At 28.8% G+C, this 17580-nt stretch overlaps 5 protein-coding genes across 5 annotated transcripts; 3 read left to right on the top strand and 2 right to left on the bottom strand.

Annotated features, from left to right (window-relative positions):
- Window positions 1–2000: 2000 nt before the first annotated feature.
- On the bottom strand, window positions 2001–3044 carry GO595_008579 (PH domain containing protein; the record flags this gene model as incomplete). Its single annotated transcript, XM_067922169.1, has 1 exon — window positions 2001–3044. One exon carries the CDS (start codon window positions 3042–3044, stop codon window positions 2001–2003), a length of 1044 nt encoding a protein of 347 aa, XP_067771345.1.
- A 6212-nt stretch (window positions 3045–9256) lies between these two features.
- GO595_008578 (uncharacterized protein) lies at window positions 9257–11182 on the top strand (the record flags this gene model as incomplete). Its single annotated transcript, XM_067922167.1, has 1 exon — window positions 9257–11182. The coding sequence occupies one exon, from the start codon at window positions 9257–9259 to the stop codon at window positions 11180–11182; it is 1926 nt and encodes a 641-aa protein (XP_067771344.1).
- A 391-nt stretch (window positions 11183–11573) lies between these two features.
- Window positions 11574–12953, top strand: GO595_008577 (Transmembrane amino acid transporter protein; the record flags this gene model as incomplete). Its single annotated transcript, XM_067922166.1, has 1 exon — window positions 11574–12953. The coding sequence occupies one exon, from the start codon at window positions 11574–11576 to the stop codon at window positions 12951–12953; it is 1380 nt and encodes a 459-aa protein (XP_067771343.1).
- A 448-nt stretch (window positions 12954–13401) lies between these two features.
- On the top strand, window positions 13402–14793 carry GO595_008576 (uncharacterized protein; the record flags this gene model as incomplete). Its single annotated transcript, XM_067922165.1, has 1 exon — window positions 13402–14793. The coding sequence occupies one exon, from the start codon at window positions 13402–13404 to the stop codon at window positions 14791–14793; it is 1392 nt and encodes a 463-aa protein (XP_067771342.1).
- A 1904-nt stretch (window positions 14794–16697) lies between these two features.
- On the bottom strand, window positions 16698–17084 carry GO595_008575 (ras-like protein 1; the record flags this gene model as incomplete). Its single annotated transcript, XM_067922164.1, has 1 exon — window positions 16698–17084. The coding sequence occupies one exon, from the start codon at window positions 17082–17084 to the stop codon at window positions 16698–16700; it is 387 nt and encodes a 128-aa protein (XP_067771341.1).
- Between the last annotated feature and the right edge of the window lie 496 nt (window positions 17085–17580).

Here is a 17580-nt window from a genome sequence, read left to right as displayed (position 1 = left end):
GAGTTTGCAAATATTTTGTTAAAGAATAGCCAACACCTCATGAAGCCAATGATGCAATACCGTTAAGTATATGAATAATACTGTAAGGACTCCATAAGATTTTTTTGAATGAATATTCCTTTTCGTCTAAAAAAATAATAAAAAGTTTTCTAGAATCATTTCTTATAATGAAAAAAGCCTATCACTGTTTTTATAATTAGCTTTGACGCTATTCTGTCCTCGTGGAAATTTGTCACTTTTCTTTCAAGGGTAGATTTGATAAAATCTACTCATGTCAAACTACAAAAAACAAAACAAAGAACGTGTTTCAATCAAAGAAATAAAGAGCCCCTCCGACACAGGTGTTGGTTTTTCTTTATATCAAAACATCAAAGAATTATTTACTCAATTTCACAAAGAAAAGCTTTGTTTCCATTTAGGCTCATTAATATCTATATGCAATAAAATTTCGGAACATATTAATCAGGTATCTAAACAAGAATTAAATACTGATTTTTTACCTGCTTTAATTGCAGAATTCCAAATTAGAGATGACATGATGGAAATCTTCACTGCCTTTACGAATGGTGAAATTCAAGATATTATGCCTTTTCTTTCTTTAACAAATCAACTTACGCTTGTCACAGCTTCATTTTCCGAACCGCCTTACATCAGTTTCCTTCTTTCTTTTGCAATACAGAACTTTGGGAACTATCCTCTTTTAATTCATATTTCATTTAATCTAATTGTTGATTGTGACATTCCACAACTCGAAGAATTTATTCAACATGGATGCCATAAGTTCTTTGTTGACCTTCTTATTAATCACGAATCCCCTCAAATCATTTCCAAATCATATAAAATCCTCCAATGCATCTTAACAAAATTTTTAGGTTCCCCAGATTTTTATATGGAATTATTAACATCATTATTAACACCACATTTTTCTAATTCAGATCAATATGTTCTTAAGCTTTGTTATAAGATTTTATTTATAATTTCCAAACTTGAATATAATGAACAAGAATTTGCTTATGTTATTGTCCAAAGTCCTTTTTATCCAAAAATATTCGCATTTTTAAATCTCGATTCACCATGTCCTTCATCAGCATTTAGGTTACTTACAAAAATCGTAAACATATTGCCTGAACAAGAAGTTCCAAATCTTTTGGGAAATTATTTAAATTGGAATGATATATGTCACTTTTTGCACGTTACCGATAGAACTTTAACGGTCTTGCCTGATGTAATGAGATTTCTAACAGCTTTATCACTTTTAGGAACTTCTTCAATACATCAGATGATTATAAATGGGGTTTTTAATGATATTTTCCCATTATATTATGAAAGTAACTATAATACAAAATTGATAATTATTTATTTTGTTTTTAGCGCAATTAATAATGGTGCATATGCACAAGTATTGGAACTGTTTAGAATGGGTACATTACCAATTTTGATCGATATGTTGGAAAATGAAATGGATGAGTTTAATACACATCAAATTTTAAAGGCTATTCATAAGATGTGGGAAGTATGCGGGAGTTTGAATAACAACGAGTTTGCAAGGTTTTTTGCAGAATGTGATGGGTATAATGTGCTTTTTGAGCTCTCTGTTTGTCAGGAAGAAGCTCAAAGTCTATCTGATTTAATTAAGGAGCCTATAGATCAAAGCATGGAATTTGGTTCTTAAAATATAATGAAAATTGTATTTATGTGTAAAAAATATTTTTTATTATTTATTATGTTTATGTTTCCTGTGTTGTGTTTTGATACTGTATTTTGATCAGTTACACGTACATTGTTGTTAATACTTTTTTTTATAAACCATAGTTTTACATTATTACGTACAAATTTCCATTTATTACAATTCTTATTGTTTATTCCTCCAAATTTTATCTCTCAATCACAAATAATTAAACCTTTGGAAAAAATCATTGGTGATTCAGCTTTACTTAAAAAGCATCAAAAAAATAACGAATTGTTTATTGAGTTTTTGTATTAATACCGTTTATTAGCGGTTATTTTGTGAGGCTTTCGATCGAATTGTAAAATGACACCAACTTCAAAGCGTAAACCCAATTTCTGATCTCGTCATCATCATTTGCATAGAATGTGTAGCTATTATTCTTGCTAACCTTTTTCTTGTTCTTTGAAAAGCTCTCACCGAATGCATTATTATCTAAACTCGAAATAATGAAATGAGATGGCTCCTTTCCTTTGGCTGGTACATATTGTGTTAAAACGTTAACAAGAGGAATATTAAGAGTAAGTTCAGTCATTTCCTTGTCTTTGAAAGATTGCATAGAATATCCATTCAATAAGAAAAGACGTTTCTTCTTTCTTTTAAGCACAGAGCCACTACCAACCTTGACAAGATCTCCCTTTAAATCTAAGTTTGGTTCATTTATTAGTTGAGTAAATGTTAAGAATAATGGAATTGGTCTTTCTTTCAACGATTCGTAGACTTGAAGTTTGTATTCTTTTGATGATTTCACGTTTTGGAGGATACTTAAGAATGTGTTACTTGACATTGCTTTCGTTTTTTTCTTATTGATAGTAAATACGATTGCTGCAAGTGCAATTTTGACAATATCATTTTTGTTTTCGCATAAAAATGAATTAGCTGAGTAGTAAGCATCGGCAAATGAATCAAGAACAACAAGAACTTTAGCCATATCTGCAGGAAATGCAATTCTAGATAAAAGTATACGAATGGCATCAGCAAGAGGAAGATACTCAAGAGATATTGAAGAAAAGTAATAATAAAAAAGAGCTGAAGAAATTGATGGATTAGAGAAGAAAAATTGTGTGATTGCTCTTGGGTGGATTCCTTGACAATAAAACAGATATGGAGCAATATCGTATGAGTTCTTTAAGTATTGGGAAAATCCAATGGATTGAGCATTTTTGATAGTTGCAAGAGAATTTCTGTTAAATTCATTTGCAAAGTTAGGTGGATATTGATAGAGAGGTTTGTCAACAGGTATATCTGCAGCATCTAATGGGGTACTTGGTCCAAGCCATGTATTAAAATCGAGTCTAGAGCAATCCTTTACATTCATATTCTTTTCGGTAAGTTATCTATTGAAAAAGTGATGTTTATCGTTTGATAAAATTCAATATGCGCTGGAGAAATGACGGTTTTTTTCGTTTGAATAACGATGATTATAAACGATATCTTTGTAAATTATAATTCAAAAAAATGTTTACATCTATCAAAAAACTCTATCGTTATTATGGGACAAACGTTTATCGAGATGGTCCAATTTACTTCAAATAAAGTCAGCTCTTCATTTATTTAATAAAAATCCATTACACTCAGATCAATAAATTAAAAAGATCCAGATATAAATTCATTCTACGTTCAGAAAAAAATTCAAAGCAAATTTTAAATTAAGCACCTGAAATTTTTTAATTTAGAATAAAAAGCATACTCAAAATATGCACGAGATTGCATATTCATAGAGAAATGATTTCTAAATAATGATTTAGTCGGAGAGGTGCAAGTTTTTAGGGTGGTAATAACAAACCATTGGATATGATCGGTTAAAAGTGACGTTTCCCGTATCGTATCTAAGGATTTATGGATGAATTTTTGGGTTTGATACTTGAGACCCAAAATCCAGATAATGAAAAGAGAAGTAAAGCAGAAGAATTAATTAAAAGTTACATAAAAAATTCTCCTACTCTCTTTGCGGGTAAACTCTTCGAAGCAATTAATCTAAATGCAAGTAATGAAAAAGTATTAGCAATTGGATTAATATTGATAAGTCACAACCTGAATTTGTTTCTTGACAACAAAGTTTTGTTATTTATTTTTTCTCTTTTTACACATAACAATCAAGTAATCCGAAATCTTTCAACACATATTTACACAGAATTTTCCAAAATATTATATGCAACTCATCACAGTTCCGAACCTGTTCAATGTGTTATAACTAATTTAGAAAATAATACCAATATTGAATACATCAATTCAACGTTTCAATTTCTCACAGCCTTTTTGATTTCTTTACCATTATCAGATCCACTTTCCAACAACACGACGAATTTTATTCTCACATATTTTTTTTCCAATATTCAATCTATTGATATCACAATAATTCTTTTAGAATCTATTTCACAGATAATTCCACAAATATTTTCATTTCTTCTTGATGATCAAAAGTTCGAGCACTTCATGCAAATCATTCTTAGTGGATTAAACATAATTGAATTGAAATCGCGCATATATAAAGTCTTCATAAAAATCATAAAATTTTCATATTCCAAATTATCCGTTATTCCGCAATTATTTTACCAATGTTCACTCTCAGATTTAGAGACCACAAATGACGTAAACATTGTCATTAATGTAATTGATTTATGGAGAATAATTTGTTTTATTGAAACAAACGAAGAATTTTCGAACCAATTAATATATACATATTCGACATATTTGCTAATAATTTTAAGTAAGTTTATGAATGTTGAGAACGAAGAAATATCCGAAATGTCATTTTCTTGTTTGATGGATATATCTTCTTTGATTCCACAAGTAACAACACGATTTTTCATCGAAAGTTTTAATGAAACGATTCCGCCGAACGTAATTTTAAAGTTTTTATATTTGATATTTTCAACAGCGGACTTTGAGTTATATTCTGAGTATTTCCCGAATTTTATTGTTATTATTCATTCTTCGCTGAGTTCGAACATGAACGAATTTAAATTTTTCGCATTAAAATGTATAAAAGCTTTAGTGAAAAACTTAAAAATTGAAATAAATTTCTTCGAACAATTTTTTAATGAGTTAAAAATATTATGGAATGATAACAATAGAAAAATTGCAAAACTTTCATTTAAAATTTATAATTTAATTATTTCGAAATCTAATGAAATATTAATAAAACAAACTATTAATGAGTTTTATGATAATATTAATATTAATAACTTTCATTATATATCGGATTTTGTTTATATCATGAATTGTATATTAATAAATGAAATTTGTTTAAAAGATATAAATTTTTCTCAACAATTACTTTCAAAGACTTTTATGTTATTAAAATTTTTTTTAGAAAATGGAAACTTTGAAATCATTAACTCATTGATTTATGTTTTGTATAATATCTTTAAATCAAACAATTATAAATATTCGATTTCGAACATTATTAATCCTTTAATTGAAATTTTAATGATAATTTATAAACAATCGAATTTCGATATCGAAATTATACCTTTAATTTTTTCTAGTATTTCACTCTTCGATGAAGATTCATTTTCACCATTTTTAGTACCTATAACTAATTTATATTTAGAGATAATTCGTTTGCAAATTACTGAGCAATTCGTTATTATAATTTTGTCATCAACTTGTCAGATTTGTTTTAATAAATATCGAAATTTAATAAATGATATTGTTATTAATATTTTACAAGTAGTTTTAAATGAGAAAGATTTAACATATCAAACGTTTTCGGTAGTTTTGGATCTTTTTGCTACGTTTTTTACATCAAATTCTGCTTTTCCAAATGATTTGCTTATAAATGTTATAAAGAATATCGAAATAATTGTGAATGCAATGTTAGATATATATAATAATTATCATAGTGATTGTTTCACAGTTTTGGATTCCATTATGTCTTTCTTTATAGAAATCATTGACTGTAATGATATTAATTTGATTAATTCTTTAATGAATTTGTTTTTCGGGTTTTTAAATGCAATAATGGAATTAAATTCGTATACAAAAGATATAAAATTGAAAATATTAGAATTATTTGATAAATTAATAAAGGTAAAACCAAATGAAGTAAATGAATTTGTAAGTAATTCACCAAAATTTTGTAATTTCTTAAATAAATATAATGTTTTTAAATGAATAAACTATTTCTATATATTCATTTTTAGTTGCTAATATAAGTCATGTTTGAAATAATTTAATTTGGATTAAAATATTGGAAATTTGAAACATAATTATGTTAATTTTTAAATTAACAAAATAAATATTTTTAGTATCAATATCAATTCCTTCTTGTTGTATAAGTAATTTAACTATTTCGCCCAAATCGTAGCGGTTTTGTTATATATATATATATATATATATATTTGTTTTTTTATTTCATATGTTTAAAACATAAAATTGGTTTTGCTTAAAATCAAGATCTTGATTTGTATATCTATAATCACAAATTTTTTTTTTATATATTCTATTTTATTAGTATCTAACATAAGGAGAAGGCATATTAAAAGGAATACTTAACTTAGAATAAAATATTTGAACTATATCAAAACGACCACAGGAAGCAGCCCAATTAATTGCTGTAAACAACATTTTAAATAAACTCCAAATATGTTTTAGAAATATTAAAATAAAAAAACAAATTCTAAGCAAAATTATTAAACATCTTTGATAAGAATATTAGCACCTTTTTGAAGGAATAAATTAATAATATCGATTCGACCAGATCGCGATGCATACATAAGTGCTGTCCAATAAATATTTGTATAAATTCCAAATTTTGTATTTAAACATTAATTGACTAAAATAAACACAAAATAATTTATTAATATATTTTGAGCATCTACATTAGTATTTTTCTGTTCAAGAAGTAATTTAACAGCATCGATGCTCCCACTTGCAGATGCATACATGAGTGGTGTTTCGAAAAGATTGTAAAAATTCCAGAAATTTATTTAGCAAACAGAAAATTAAGTAAATTAATAATCAAATCAATAAAAATGACTGTTTTAGCATTAATATCAATTCCTTTTTGTGAAAGAAGCAATTTTATCATTTGAGGATTAGATAATGTAGCTACATACATCAAAGGAGTTTTATATAATTTAAACAAATTCCAAATATTTTAATGAAACTTGAAATTAATAAAAATAAAATTTAAATATCTTTAACATTAATATCAATTCCTTTTTGTTGAAGAAGTAATGTAACAATTTCGATATAACCTTTTTCAATTGCATAAGTTAAAGCTGTCTTAAATGAAACAAATATATTTTAAATGCTATAAATGAATTTGGAATTATTAAAAAGAACATCGAAAATTTAATTTTAACATCTTTTGCATTAATATCTTTTCCTTTATGCTCAAGAAGTAATTTTATGATATCAATGTGATAAAGCTCAGTTTCAATTATTAATATTGTTTTAAATATTATAAATAAATTCCAATAATTGGTTTGAAACCATATAAATTTGAAACAAACTTTAAAAAATTAACTTAAATATTTTTAACGTTAACATCAATACCTTTATGTTCAAGAAGTAATTTTACTACTTCTACGTTATGATGATAAGCAGCAATCATTAATGCAGTTCTATATAAAAGAAATAGTGACCTAATATTTTATTCATACATCAAAAAGTAAAAATAAATTCTAATTAAAATAAAATAATATTTTTATAATTTATATTCAATGATTTTTGCTCAAGAATAAGTTTTATTAAATCAATATTATTTCCTTTTAGTGCTATATTCATTAACGCAGTTCTAAATAATTTAAATGAATTCCAATTAAAATTTTTAAACTGCAAATAACTAAAATTAATTTTAAATAAAACGAATATATATCTGTACCATTAACATCAACATTCTTTTGCTCAAGAATAAATTTTACCATTTCAATGTTTTGCGATTCAAGAGATGCATTTAGAAGATTAGCAGAAAGATATCCAACAGTTAGAAAATGCTTTACAATGTAAATGTTTCCTAATTTTACAGATTCAATAATTATATTATAATTAGGTTTTAATCCTTTTTCTTCTAAAAAGGAATATATTTCATAATTATGATAAATAATACATACTAAACCTAATTCTTTTATCTTTATATCATCCATTTTATGTTCGAAAAGATATTTGAAAAGATCATTTCGATGAAATTGTATTGCTGTAATATATGATTCTTCAAAATCACCATCATTTTGTTCACAAAGATGAAATATTTCAAGATTACCTCCTGCAACTGCAAATTCACCTGAACATGGATAAGATCTATGTGACATTATAAACTTAAAACATTTAATAGATCCATAAAATGCTGCATAATTAATAAGTGAAACATTATGATCGGATAAAAATGTACATCTCTCAAAATAAGGATGTTTAATAACTTGATTAAAATTAAAGTTTGGATTTGATGATAGTTCTTGTAATTTTCCGATATCATCATTCTTTATTATCGTTATTAGATCATTTGGATGTTCTTTTCGAATTTTTTCATCCATAGTAAGTAGCTGAAAATTAGTAGAGAAATTCTTCTTCTTTTGTGCAACATTAATATCAACAAGTCTTTCTTTAATCAGTTTTTCCAATATGAAATGCGATTCTTGTGTTCCTAACCATAAAATATAGTTAGCAAATATTTTGAAAATGTTACATTTAGTTTCGTTTTGAATTTTTTCCTTTTCTCTTTTTTCTATTCCCTTCATAAATTTGAGATACATATCGAAGTCATTTAGTTTTGCATAAAAAGACATATATATCAATTGAGAAAGTACTTGATTGAATGAATATGGAAAATTCAAATCTAATATATTCATTATTTTTTCAATAGTTTCTTCAATATTTTCTTCTCTGAGGCTCCAAATAATATTTTGTATAGTTTTTAGATATTCAATATTTTTTTCTGGTGCAGAACTTTGAGATTCTTTCTCTATTGATAAAACCACAGTCGAATTCAAATTAGAATGTGTACGTTTACAAAATCAATTAACGGTCTCCCTTTCCTAATGCACCACCCCAAAAGAGGATTAAAGAAAACGAATGAGATAAAATTCATCAGTTTATGTAAATAAACTGGTGAAAAAGTTACATTATCACCGCTTTTTACAACGTCTCAAATAACCAGCACAATTTCAATTCATATGTAAAAGACGATAAATCAATTTGATGACTCAACGTCCTTTCTTGAAAAAATGGCAGCTTCAAAATAACCACTTTTGAGACGTTTACGAATAAACAATGAAAACAAACTCTAATCAAGAACTACCATCATTCGCAAACATACATCCTTTATTTCGCCTTGTAAATACCAAAACATTATGGTTTGGTAAAGTTAAATTGATGAATAAGCATGGAAATTTTCATAACAGATATTTAGTAGTATGTACAATGGGTCTTTTTGTTCTTGAAAAACGATCATTCCCACGCTCGTATATACTTTCAAAAACTATTTCTTTTGCGGAGATAAATTTAATTCTTCTTTGTCAAAATAGTGTTATCATAACAGGAAGTAACCCTCAAAATGCAGTAACATTTGCATCACAGGACATTATGAAAATCACCTCTATAATAAATTCTGCAATAACAGCATTATTTGGGGAATCAATCAACCACACATTTCGATTTGAATGCGCAACAGATGTCAAACCAGAGTTTGCTAAGCAAGAATATAAATATAAAACCGATTCTGTCCTTGCTGATAGGTTTACTTCTTTTCTTCTAGCAAATCGACATTTATCAAAATCTACAGCTGTTGATCAAATAGCTGAAACAATTGAACTTCTCAAAGCCACCAAAGATAACTTCACATTTACAGGTGATATCACTGCCTCCAGTTTTATTGATGCAATTGGCGATTCAATTGCCAATGACAACAATATTTCCAGTCTCACATTTAAAGGCCTCAATTTCAGCTCATTTCTTCCACATTTTCTTCCAATTCTTCAAAACAATACCAACATTACCAAACTTACATTTATCTCTGTCACATTTATAGATTCCATCGACAACCTTCCCAAATCTCCATCAAAGCCATTATTCCCTGTTCGTGAGCTTCATTTCATTGGATGTGAACTTACTACTAGTTCATTTCTTTCATTTGTCAGATATCTTCAAACCATTGGTAGTGAACTTTTTTCTGTTTCATTCGTCAAGTCACAATTCTCTGAGAATACCATTGTTAATCTCTTTAAGTTTTTCCAAACCTCAAAGTCATTTGACTCACTTCGTTCGCTTCATTTTGAGGCGGTTCGTTCGAATCATTTCCAAAAGTGCCTAACAAATTTATTTTCGACTGAATCGAAAGGAAAAAAGGAACTTATCAGTCTCTCATTAATTGACTGTGGTTTAGATCTCTCAGTTGTATTACCTGTTATTGTTGCATCTGAAAATATTTTAGAAAAACTTTGCTTATCGAAAAACAAATTTACAAATCCACTTGAACAACAAATTAATGACTTTGGAGAAATCACAACAATATCATTTTCTGAATGCTCGTTTTCTGTTAACTCATTAAAAGTATTATTTAATTCATTATCATCAGCAACAAATCATCCAAATTATCTCTTGTTTGACTCTATCCATTTAGATTCCGAATCATTTTATGATGAACTCTTAGATATACACTTACAAGATTTGATGAACTTATCTTGGAAAAAAAATAAAATGAATTCGACATCGGCCAAAAAATTCTTTAATTTCTTATCAAATCATCCAGACTTATTCCAGCTTGATATTTCAAATACATTTATAATGGATGATATCGATACTTCCATGAAATATTTCCTCGAATACATCAAAAAATGTAAACTGAATACGTTAATTATTAGGGGTGAACAGCCGACCGTTTACGGTGAGCATTTATACCCAATTTTAGAGGAATTGACAAACGGTGGTTTCTCATTGAAAGTTTTGGACGTGACTGGCCAAGAAATCAAAGAAAAAGGTCTCGATTATTTGTCTCAAATTGTCGCTAACGGTCTCGAGGATATATCGTTCGACGGTTCGGCGGTTAAGTCGGTCGATGCGTTCATTCATTTTTGCCAAGGAATTATTTGTTCAGAATTGATAAAGGCTCATTGGCCCGAACGTGATGAAAAGCATTTGTTGTCAGTGGCATCTGTTAATCAATCAATTCAAATTAAAAAATTGATAAAACCTATCAAAAAAGAATTCATTGAACATTTCGCTGAAAACTTGGCTTTACTTTCACACACGTCAAGTTCGCGTTCATTCTCTGAAATGTCACGACAAAAACTTCAACAATATAATACAATGACAAAATCGAGAAGTGGATCGCATTGTTTGATGATAGGAAGCTCAACAATACAATTACCAAAATTGGTTAATACAAGCGATTTAATCTTTAGAGAAGAATCCATATCAAAATTATGTACAGAATGTTTGGGATATGAGCCATCGCTTACAAATGATGTCCTTTTAACAAAATATTATCAAATTTTAAATAGAACGAAGTAAACATTTGTTATTTTGGAATTTCCAAATCGATTTGTCTTTTCATTTGCCGATCATTACACTTTCAATTTTGACTGCTTTAATTTTTTGGATTGATTCAAAATTCTGCGGTTTCCAAATCCCCGTTGAAAACGGTTGTTGTTTTTAAGCAAAAAACATTATCGGTAACAGAAAAAAGTGGCATGTAAATTAGGGCAGCCCATTTTTCCGCTCGAGGTGTACACCATTGAAAATTTCATTCAAAATTTTGTTTACTAATCAAAAAGTCATGTCAATTTGACCCCTATCGCTCATTCATTTAAATAATTATTTAAATTGATTCAAAAATTTTATTTCAAAATTCCGAAGCGAAAAACCGCCCCAAGAAACTCCCGAATCACAAGTTAATCGAGAGATGGGAAAAAAGAATAATCCATTATTCCAGAGACTTACTGGTTCTGATCCAATGGCAAGCATTGATCTCTCCGAAAGTGGGGAATCTACAATGGTACTTGATAAACATGGACTTCCAATTGATACATCTGAACACAAAGAGGAAGATGAATATTCAGATGGAGATGAAACAGGAGAAGCCCCAAAAATGAATGCATTCCAAGTTCTTTGTAATATGCTTGCCTCTTTATTAGGTGCTGGTATTTTAAGTGTTCCTCATTCATTTCTTAATTCCGGATTAGTCCCATCACTAATTCTTCTTGTTCTTATTGCGGCTCTTTCATACATTTCTACACACTTAACAATTAAGCTTCAGTATCGTCTTCATGGAGAGGGTCTAGCTGATCTTGCATCATCAGCTCTCGGTAAATTTGGATCCATTTCCATTTCTTTATTTTCAATGTTATTTTGTATATCTGCCATGGTTGCGTATTTAGTTCTTGCATCTAGTAATGTAATTTCTTGGCTTGAAGCTGTCAATCTCAAGATCGACACCACTTGGAAGCGTGCCTTATTAGTATTTATTAATTCCATGGCGATACCAATTGCAATGACATTACCACGTTCTATGGCCTTTTTAGGTAAGTTATCATTTCTTTCACCCATTTGTATCGGTTTTTATGTTATTGTTATGATTATCAAAGCGGCCACAATAATTCCCAAACAAAATCCAAAGCCCCAAATCCTCATCTCTAAGATCGACATGGGTCTCTTTTCATCCATCTCAGTATATGGCTTATCCTTTGCTTTGCCAGCTGTTGTTTTACCATTAATCAAACCGATGGTCAAAAATTCCCAAAAGCGCACACGCGTTAGCTTGTTAGCCATTGGGATTTGTTTTATCTTTGTTGTCTTATCAGGACTATTAGGATATTTCATGTTTGGTCCAGATACACAATCAATCATATTAGATTCATTTGACTCCAAGGATGTTTTAATGATCATAGTTCGAGTTGGCTTTTACATAGCTGTGTCCATAAGTTATCCATCCGTGTCACAGAGCTTGTTAGCGTCATGGAGCGCGTTGATATTCGGCACCTCGAATCAGGCAGAGTTACCGATACTGAAGCGAAGCTTTGTCCTTTTCATAGGAAACGTAATCCCATTGGCTATTGCTATGTTCATGCCAAACGCTTCGCCGGCGCTGTCCATTGGCGGTGCGTTGGGCGGATGCTTGGTCGACTTCTTTTACCCCGGAATTATATGGTTCAGAACTTCAAAGAAGAAGTGGTACCACATAGAGAACATACTATGCTTGGCTTTGGCTGTGTTCGGTTTGGTCTCCGCTGGTATTGCGACATATCAGGCAGTCGTCGACGCAATCGCTTCGTTCTCTTCATAAAGAAAGTAAATATGTTTTGGCAAAACTTGAAATTTTGTGGTTGTGCGAAAGATTAAACAAAACAAATAAATGTTTTAATATAGATAAAGTTTATTATTTCTTTCATGTGAACGAATTCTTGATATCAAATATGGTATCGTTAAATAATGTTTGCATAATCATGCACTCCGACAAAATTATGATAATCGAATTTAATAATAAAAACAAATATGATATCATGTACATTTATATCTTTTTGGTATATTAGATAAGGCCCAAAGTTACAGTTGGGATGTTAATCAGCGATTTGCGCATCATCTCGATTTTTGTTTGCTTTACAAGTTCCCTGAAAATAAATGCCTCAAAATTCTGAGTAAACTTTGTCTGTTCAATGTTTTACAATAACCGTATATATTTTCAATATGATATAGAGTAAAACGTGAAGTGTGAACGTTAAGGGTTATTAGTGATGCAATTGCAAAGCAACTACAAACTCCAAACGAAAAAACCTCCACAATCAATAATCAGCTACAGTCGTGAAATTCAATCCAGCAACATCGAAAGCAATCGTGATATTGCGCATGAAAAAGTTGCCGAGCTTCTTCAAATGATGATCAAATCCATCGATGAAAATGATGGGAATTTACAACTTCACAGTATTCGCGAATGTACGCGTTTGTTTCAAGAAAATGGAGAAGGACTACAAGATTTCTATGGAGTCATATCCAAAAGTCAAATTGTTCCAACTCTTTATCATAATGCTGTTTCATATCAAGACAAATTATTTCTACGTGAGGCCACCCTAAATTTTCTTAATGTGTTAGTACAACTCAATTCTAATTTTTCGAATCTTTTTTCACATTCAGATTTTATTCGTACAATATCGTTACAGGTTCTTAATCCCCAAATCAAGGATGCACCGTTAGCCATTGAACTTCTTTCTAACATCATTCGTTATGGTAATCCGAAAAATTTTGAATTAGTATCTGAACTAATTCCACTTGATTTTATATTAACTAATGCCACCACAACAGAAGAAGAATCCTTACGGCATAGTCTTCTCTATCTCCTTCATAATTTCACCCAAAACAAATTATCTGATGAAGCACTTTTTCGAATTGTTTCATTTACACATGAAATCTTCGAAAGTGATTCATTTACGCAAAGAATCTGTATCAACATTTATGAAAGTGTCATCAATAATAGCGATGCATTATTTCCATTTCCCTTTGAGTCACTTAATGAAATCCTTTTTAATGATGACGTCGATGTTATAACTGATGTCTTATCATTCATTTCAGCATATTACGCACGTAAGAAATCGGAATATCCATTTAGTTTCCAACGGATAATCGAAATGATCCTCGACAAAAATTTCGAACTTGACCTCAAAAGGAAAGCCGCATTTGCATTAAGAAGAATGCTCGAAAATGATTCTGATATTGTCGAATCATTAAATGGCTCAAAACAATTAAATGAATTACTCGATTTCTTTGATTGTTCAGAGTATTGGGTGAAAGTACATTTGGGATTCGGGATTTGCGCTTCAGTATCTCATACAACGCATATAAATATCGCACGATATGTCGAAAATAGGGTTTCGATCTTCGACGTTTCAAGAGAAATTTTGGAATTCCAAAACTTCAATTTGTCGATGGCCGTTTTTAAGGCATTTTTCCACATGTTCGAATTGGGAAGAAATAGAAAAGAGTTGTACTCGAAGTTGGTAGAAAAGTTTATGTTGGTTTTCCCTGATGATATGATTTGGAATTATATAAATGTGGAAAATGAAGAGGTCGAACAATTAGGTACACAGTTTGTAAACGAGTTCTTTAATGTGGAAGAAGAAAGTGAAGAATGAAGTTGTTTTTGTTTGAATAAAATTTGTTTGTAAATAAATATCATTATAATAAAAAGTACAAATTAATATGGACGTAACTCATTGTGATTCAAGTATATGAGTTAGTTTGTTTGCTTGCAAATTTACGCATTAAAATTTCATCTTTTGCAAGAATAAAATTTTGAATTGAAAACGATTATTTTTGCTTCAAAGTTAACTTTCGAATACGTTTTTATGGAAGAAGAAGTTTCTGGTATTAATCCTGATAAAAATGTGGATGTTTCAACAAATTCAGATATGATGATTAAAAGTAAATGTGAAAGTAATTTAGAAGAGAGCGACAAAACTAATGAATTTCAATTTAATGAAAATCAAATAGATGAAGAAGGCAAAAACGATTTACTTTTACAAATTGAAACACTAACTGAGGAATGTGATTATTATCATAATCAACTTTCTTTAGAACGAAAACAAAATGAAGAATTAAGACAAAAACTTTTTGAAGTCGAAAAACGCTGTCGAAATTTATCAGATGAAATTGAATCACAAAAGATATTAAATGATGAAAATTCAAAAGTTTCGACACCAAATGCAATTGAAATTGATTCTCTTCGTAATCTCACAATTAAGCTTCAAAGTTCGAATGTTTCGCTCCAAGGGAAACTTGATGAAAAAGAACAGAAATATTTATCATTACAAGAGCAATTTAATCAACTTCAAAAAGAGTATTTACAATTCCAAAAAGAAGTCGAAAATGTATCAAATGAAAATAATCAATTAAAAACACAACAAAAAGAAACTGAAACAACAATTTCTAATTACAAGAACATCATTGTTTCACATGAATTAAAAGAAAACGAATATAAATCCGAATTAAAGCAACTTAAAATCGAAAATGAGACAAAACTAATTGAAATTGATTCATTAAAGAACAAAATTAATGAAATGCAAAACGAAATCGAAAGACATAAAATTCACGTAACTGAATTGAATCAAATTATATCGGAAAAAGATAATAAATATTCACAATTACAAACAAATAATGAAACATTAAATCAAAACATTAATGAATTGAATCAAATAATTAATGATAATAATATTAAAATCAATTCATTAACACAACAAAATCTGTTAATTGCAAAACAAAAGCAAAAACTCGAATTAGAAAACAATAAAAACTCAAATAAAAATTTGGAATTAATTGTTCAACATGAAAATATATTAAATCAATTTAATTCTCTTAAAGAAGAACTTATAAATTTACAAAATATCAAAAAAGATACAAAAGATAAACAAATACAAAAAGAAAAAGAAAATGAATTAATGAAAGAACAAATAGAAAAGTTGAAAAAAGAAAAAAATAATTTCATGTTTCAATTGGAAGAACAAAAGAAATATCAAAAATATCAAATCGATCAACTCGAGAAAGAAAATGAATCTCTAAGAAAGAAAATAGTAAAACATAATTCTGATGTTCTCGAAGGAGTGGAAAAGAGCGAAATGGTAAACGAAATGATTACTGCAATGGTATGTAATGCAACAAGCGGAGGAAATAATGAAATTGTTGAAAAACTTAAACAAAAAATCGAAAAACTTAAGTTGGAAATTAAGAATGAGAAAGAGGGAAATAAGAGAATGGAAACGATCATTGACGAGTTGCGCAATGAAAATGAGAAATTAAAAACAACGAATACAGAATGGAAAGGAATAGAAGCATTTTTTGAAATGCAAACTCCTTTTTAACAGAATGTAAGTAAATATATTTGTTTTATTGATATTATTTTATTTAGTTTGGTCATCAAAGTTCCATGCAGAAAAATAATGGAGATCAATGACTAAGAGGAAGTTAAAAACGTAACTTTTATGATAAAAATTTGTTTTTTATGAAGATTGTTGATTAATTTTATCAAAGAATCGCAGAATTTTCATTGGACATTGCATACTTCTTTGCGTTTTGCGAGTTTAGGAACTTTAGGTTCATCTTCAATTCCGTTATATTTGAGATATTCTTTTACAGCTGTTTCGAAAAGTTCAATGACTCCCTGTCCTGTCTTAGCAGATGCCTCAACATATCGAACTCCTAATTGTTCTGCAAGCGCTTTTCCTTCTTCACTTTTAATAATACGTTCATTTTCTAAGTCAATTTTATTTGCACATATAACACATGGAAAATGATCACTGTCTTTGTATCTACAAATTGTATTATAAATATCATTGATTAATTCAAAAGAATAATGATCATTAACTGAATAAACGAGAACAAAACAATCATAACTTCTAACAAATTGAGGACGTAGGTAATTAACTTCCATTCCAGGTATATTTAAAAGGTTTAATGTGTACTGTTTGTTATTAAATGTAATGTTTTTTTTGTAACAATCGCAAATTTTTGGCTCATATTCATCACTAAACTTGTCTTGAACCATACGCAATATCAAATAGAATTTTCCAACACAATCCCCACCAAAAAATGCTATTTTGATTGTTTCCGTTGGTTCGTTCATGAAATTTGTAAAATTTTCAAATTTAGCATTGAATTTTAAACAGGAGGATCAACTCTTTTTTAAATGAAAATATCTCCTTTTATTATGATTTATTTTACTTTGATATAGCTTACTTAGAATGAAGTTACCAAGTATAATATTATATTAATATCAAAAGTCTTTTTATTTTCACTTTTTTGAGAAAAAATTTTGAAATGCTTTTCCATTTTTTAAATATTATCAGTAGTGTGCTCAAGTACGTAATGTGTGCAATTATTACAAATATTAAAAAATAGAAATAATATTTCTACTCATGCGGTAGCAT

This window comes from Histomonas meleagridis (assembly GCF_020186115.1).
Source record: "Histomonas meleagridis strain 2922-C6/04-10x chromosome Unknown contig_68, whole genome shotgun sequence".
Lineage (NCBI taxonomy): Eukaryota > Parabasalia > Tritrichomonadida > Dientamoebidae > Histomonas > Histomonas meleagridis.
Note: the sequence above shows the minus strand (reverse complement) of the source record. Positions and strands in the feature narration are given on the sequence as shown.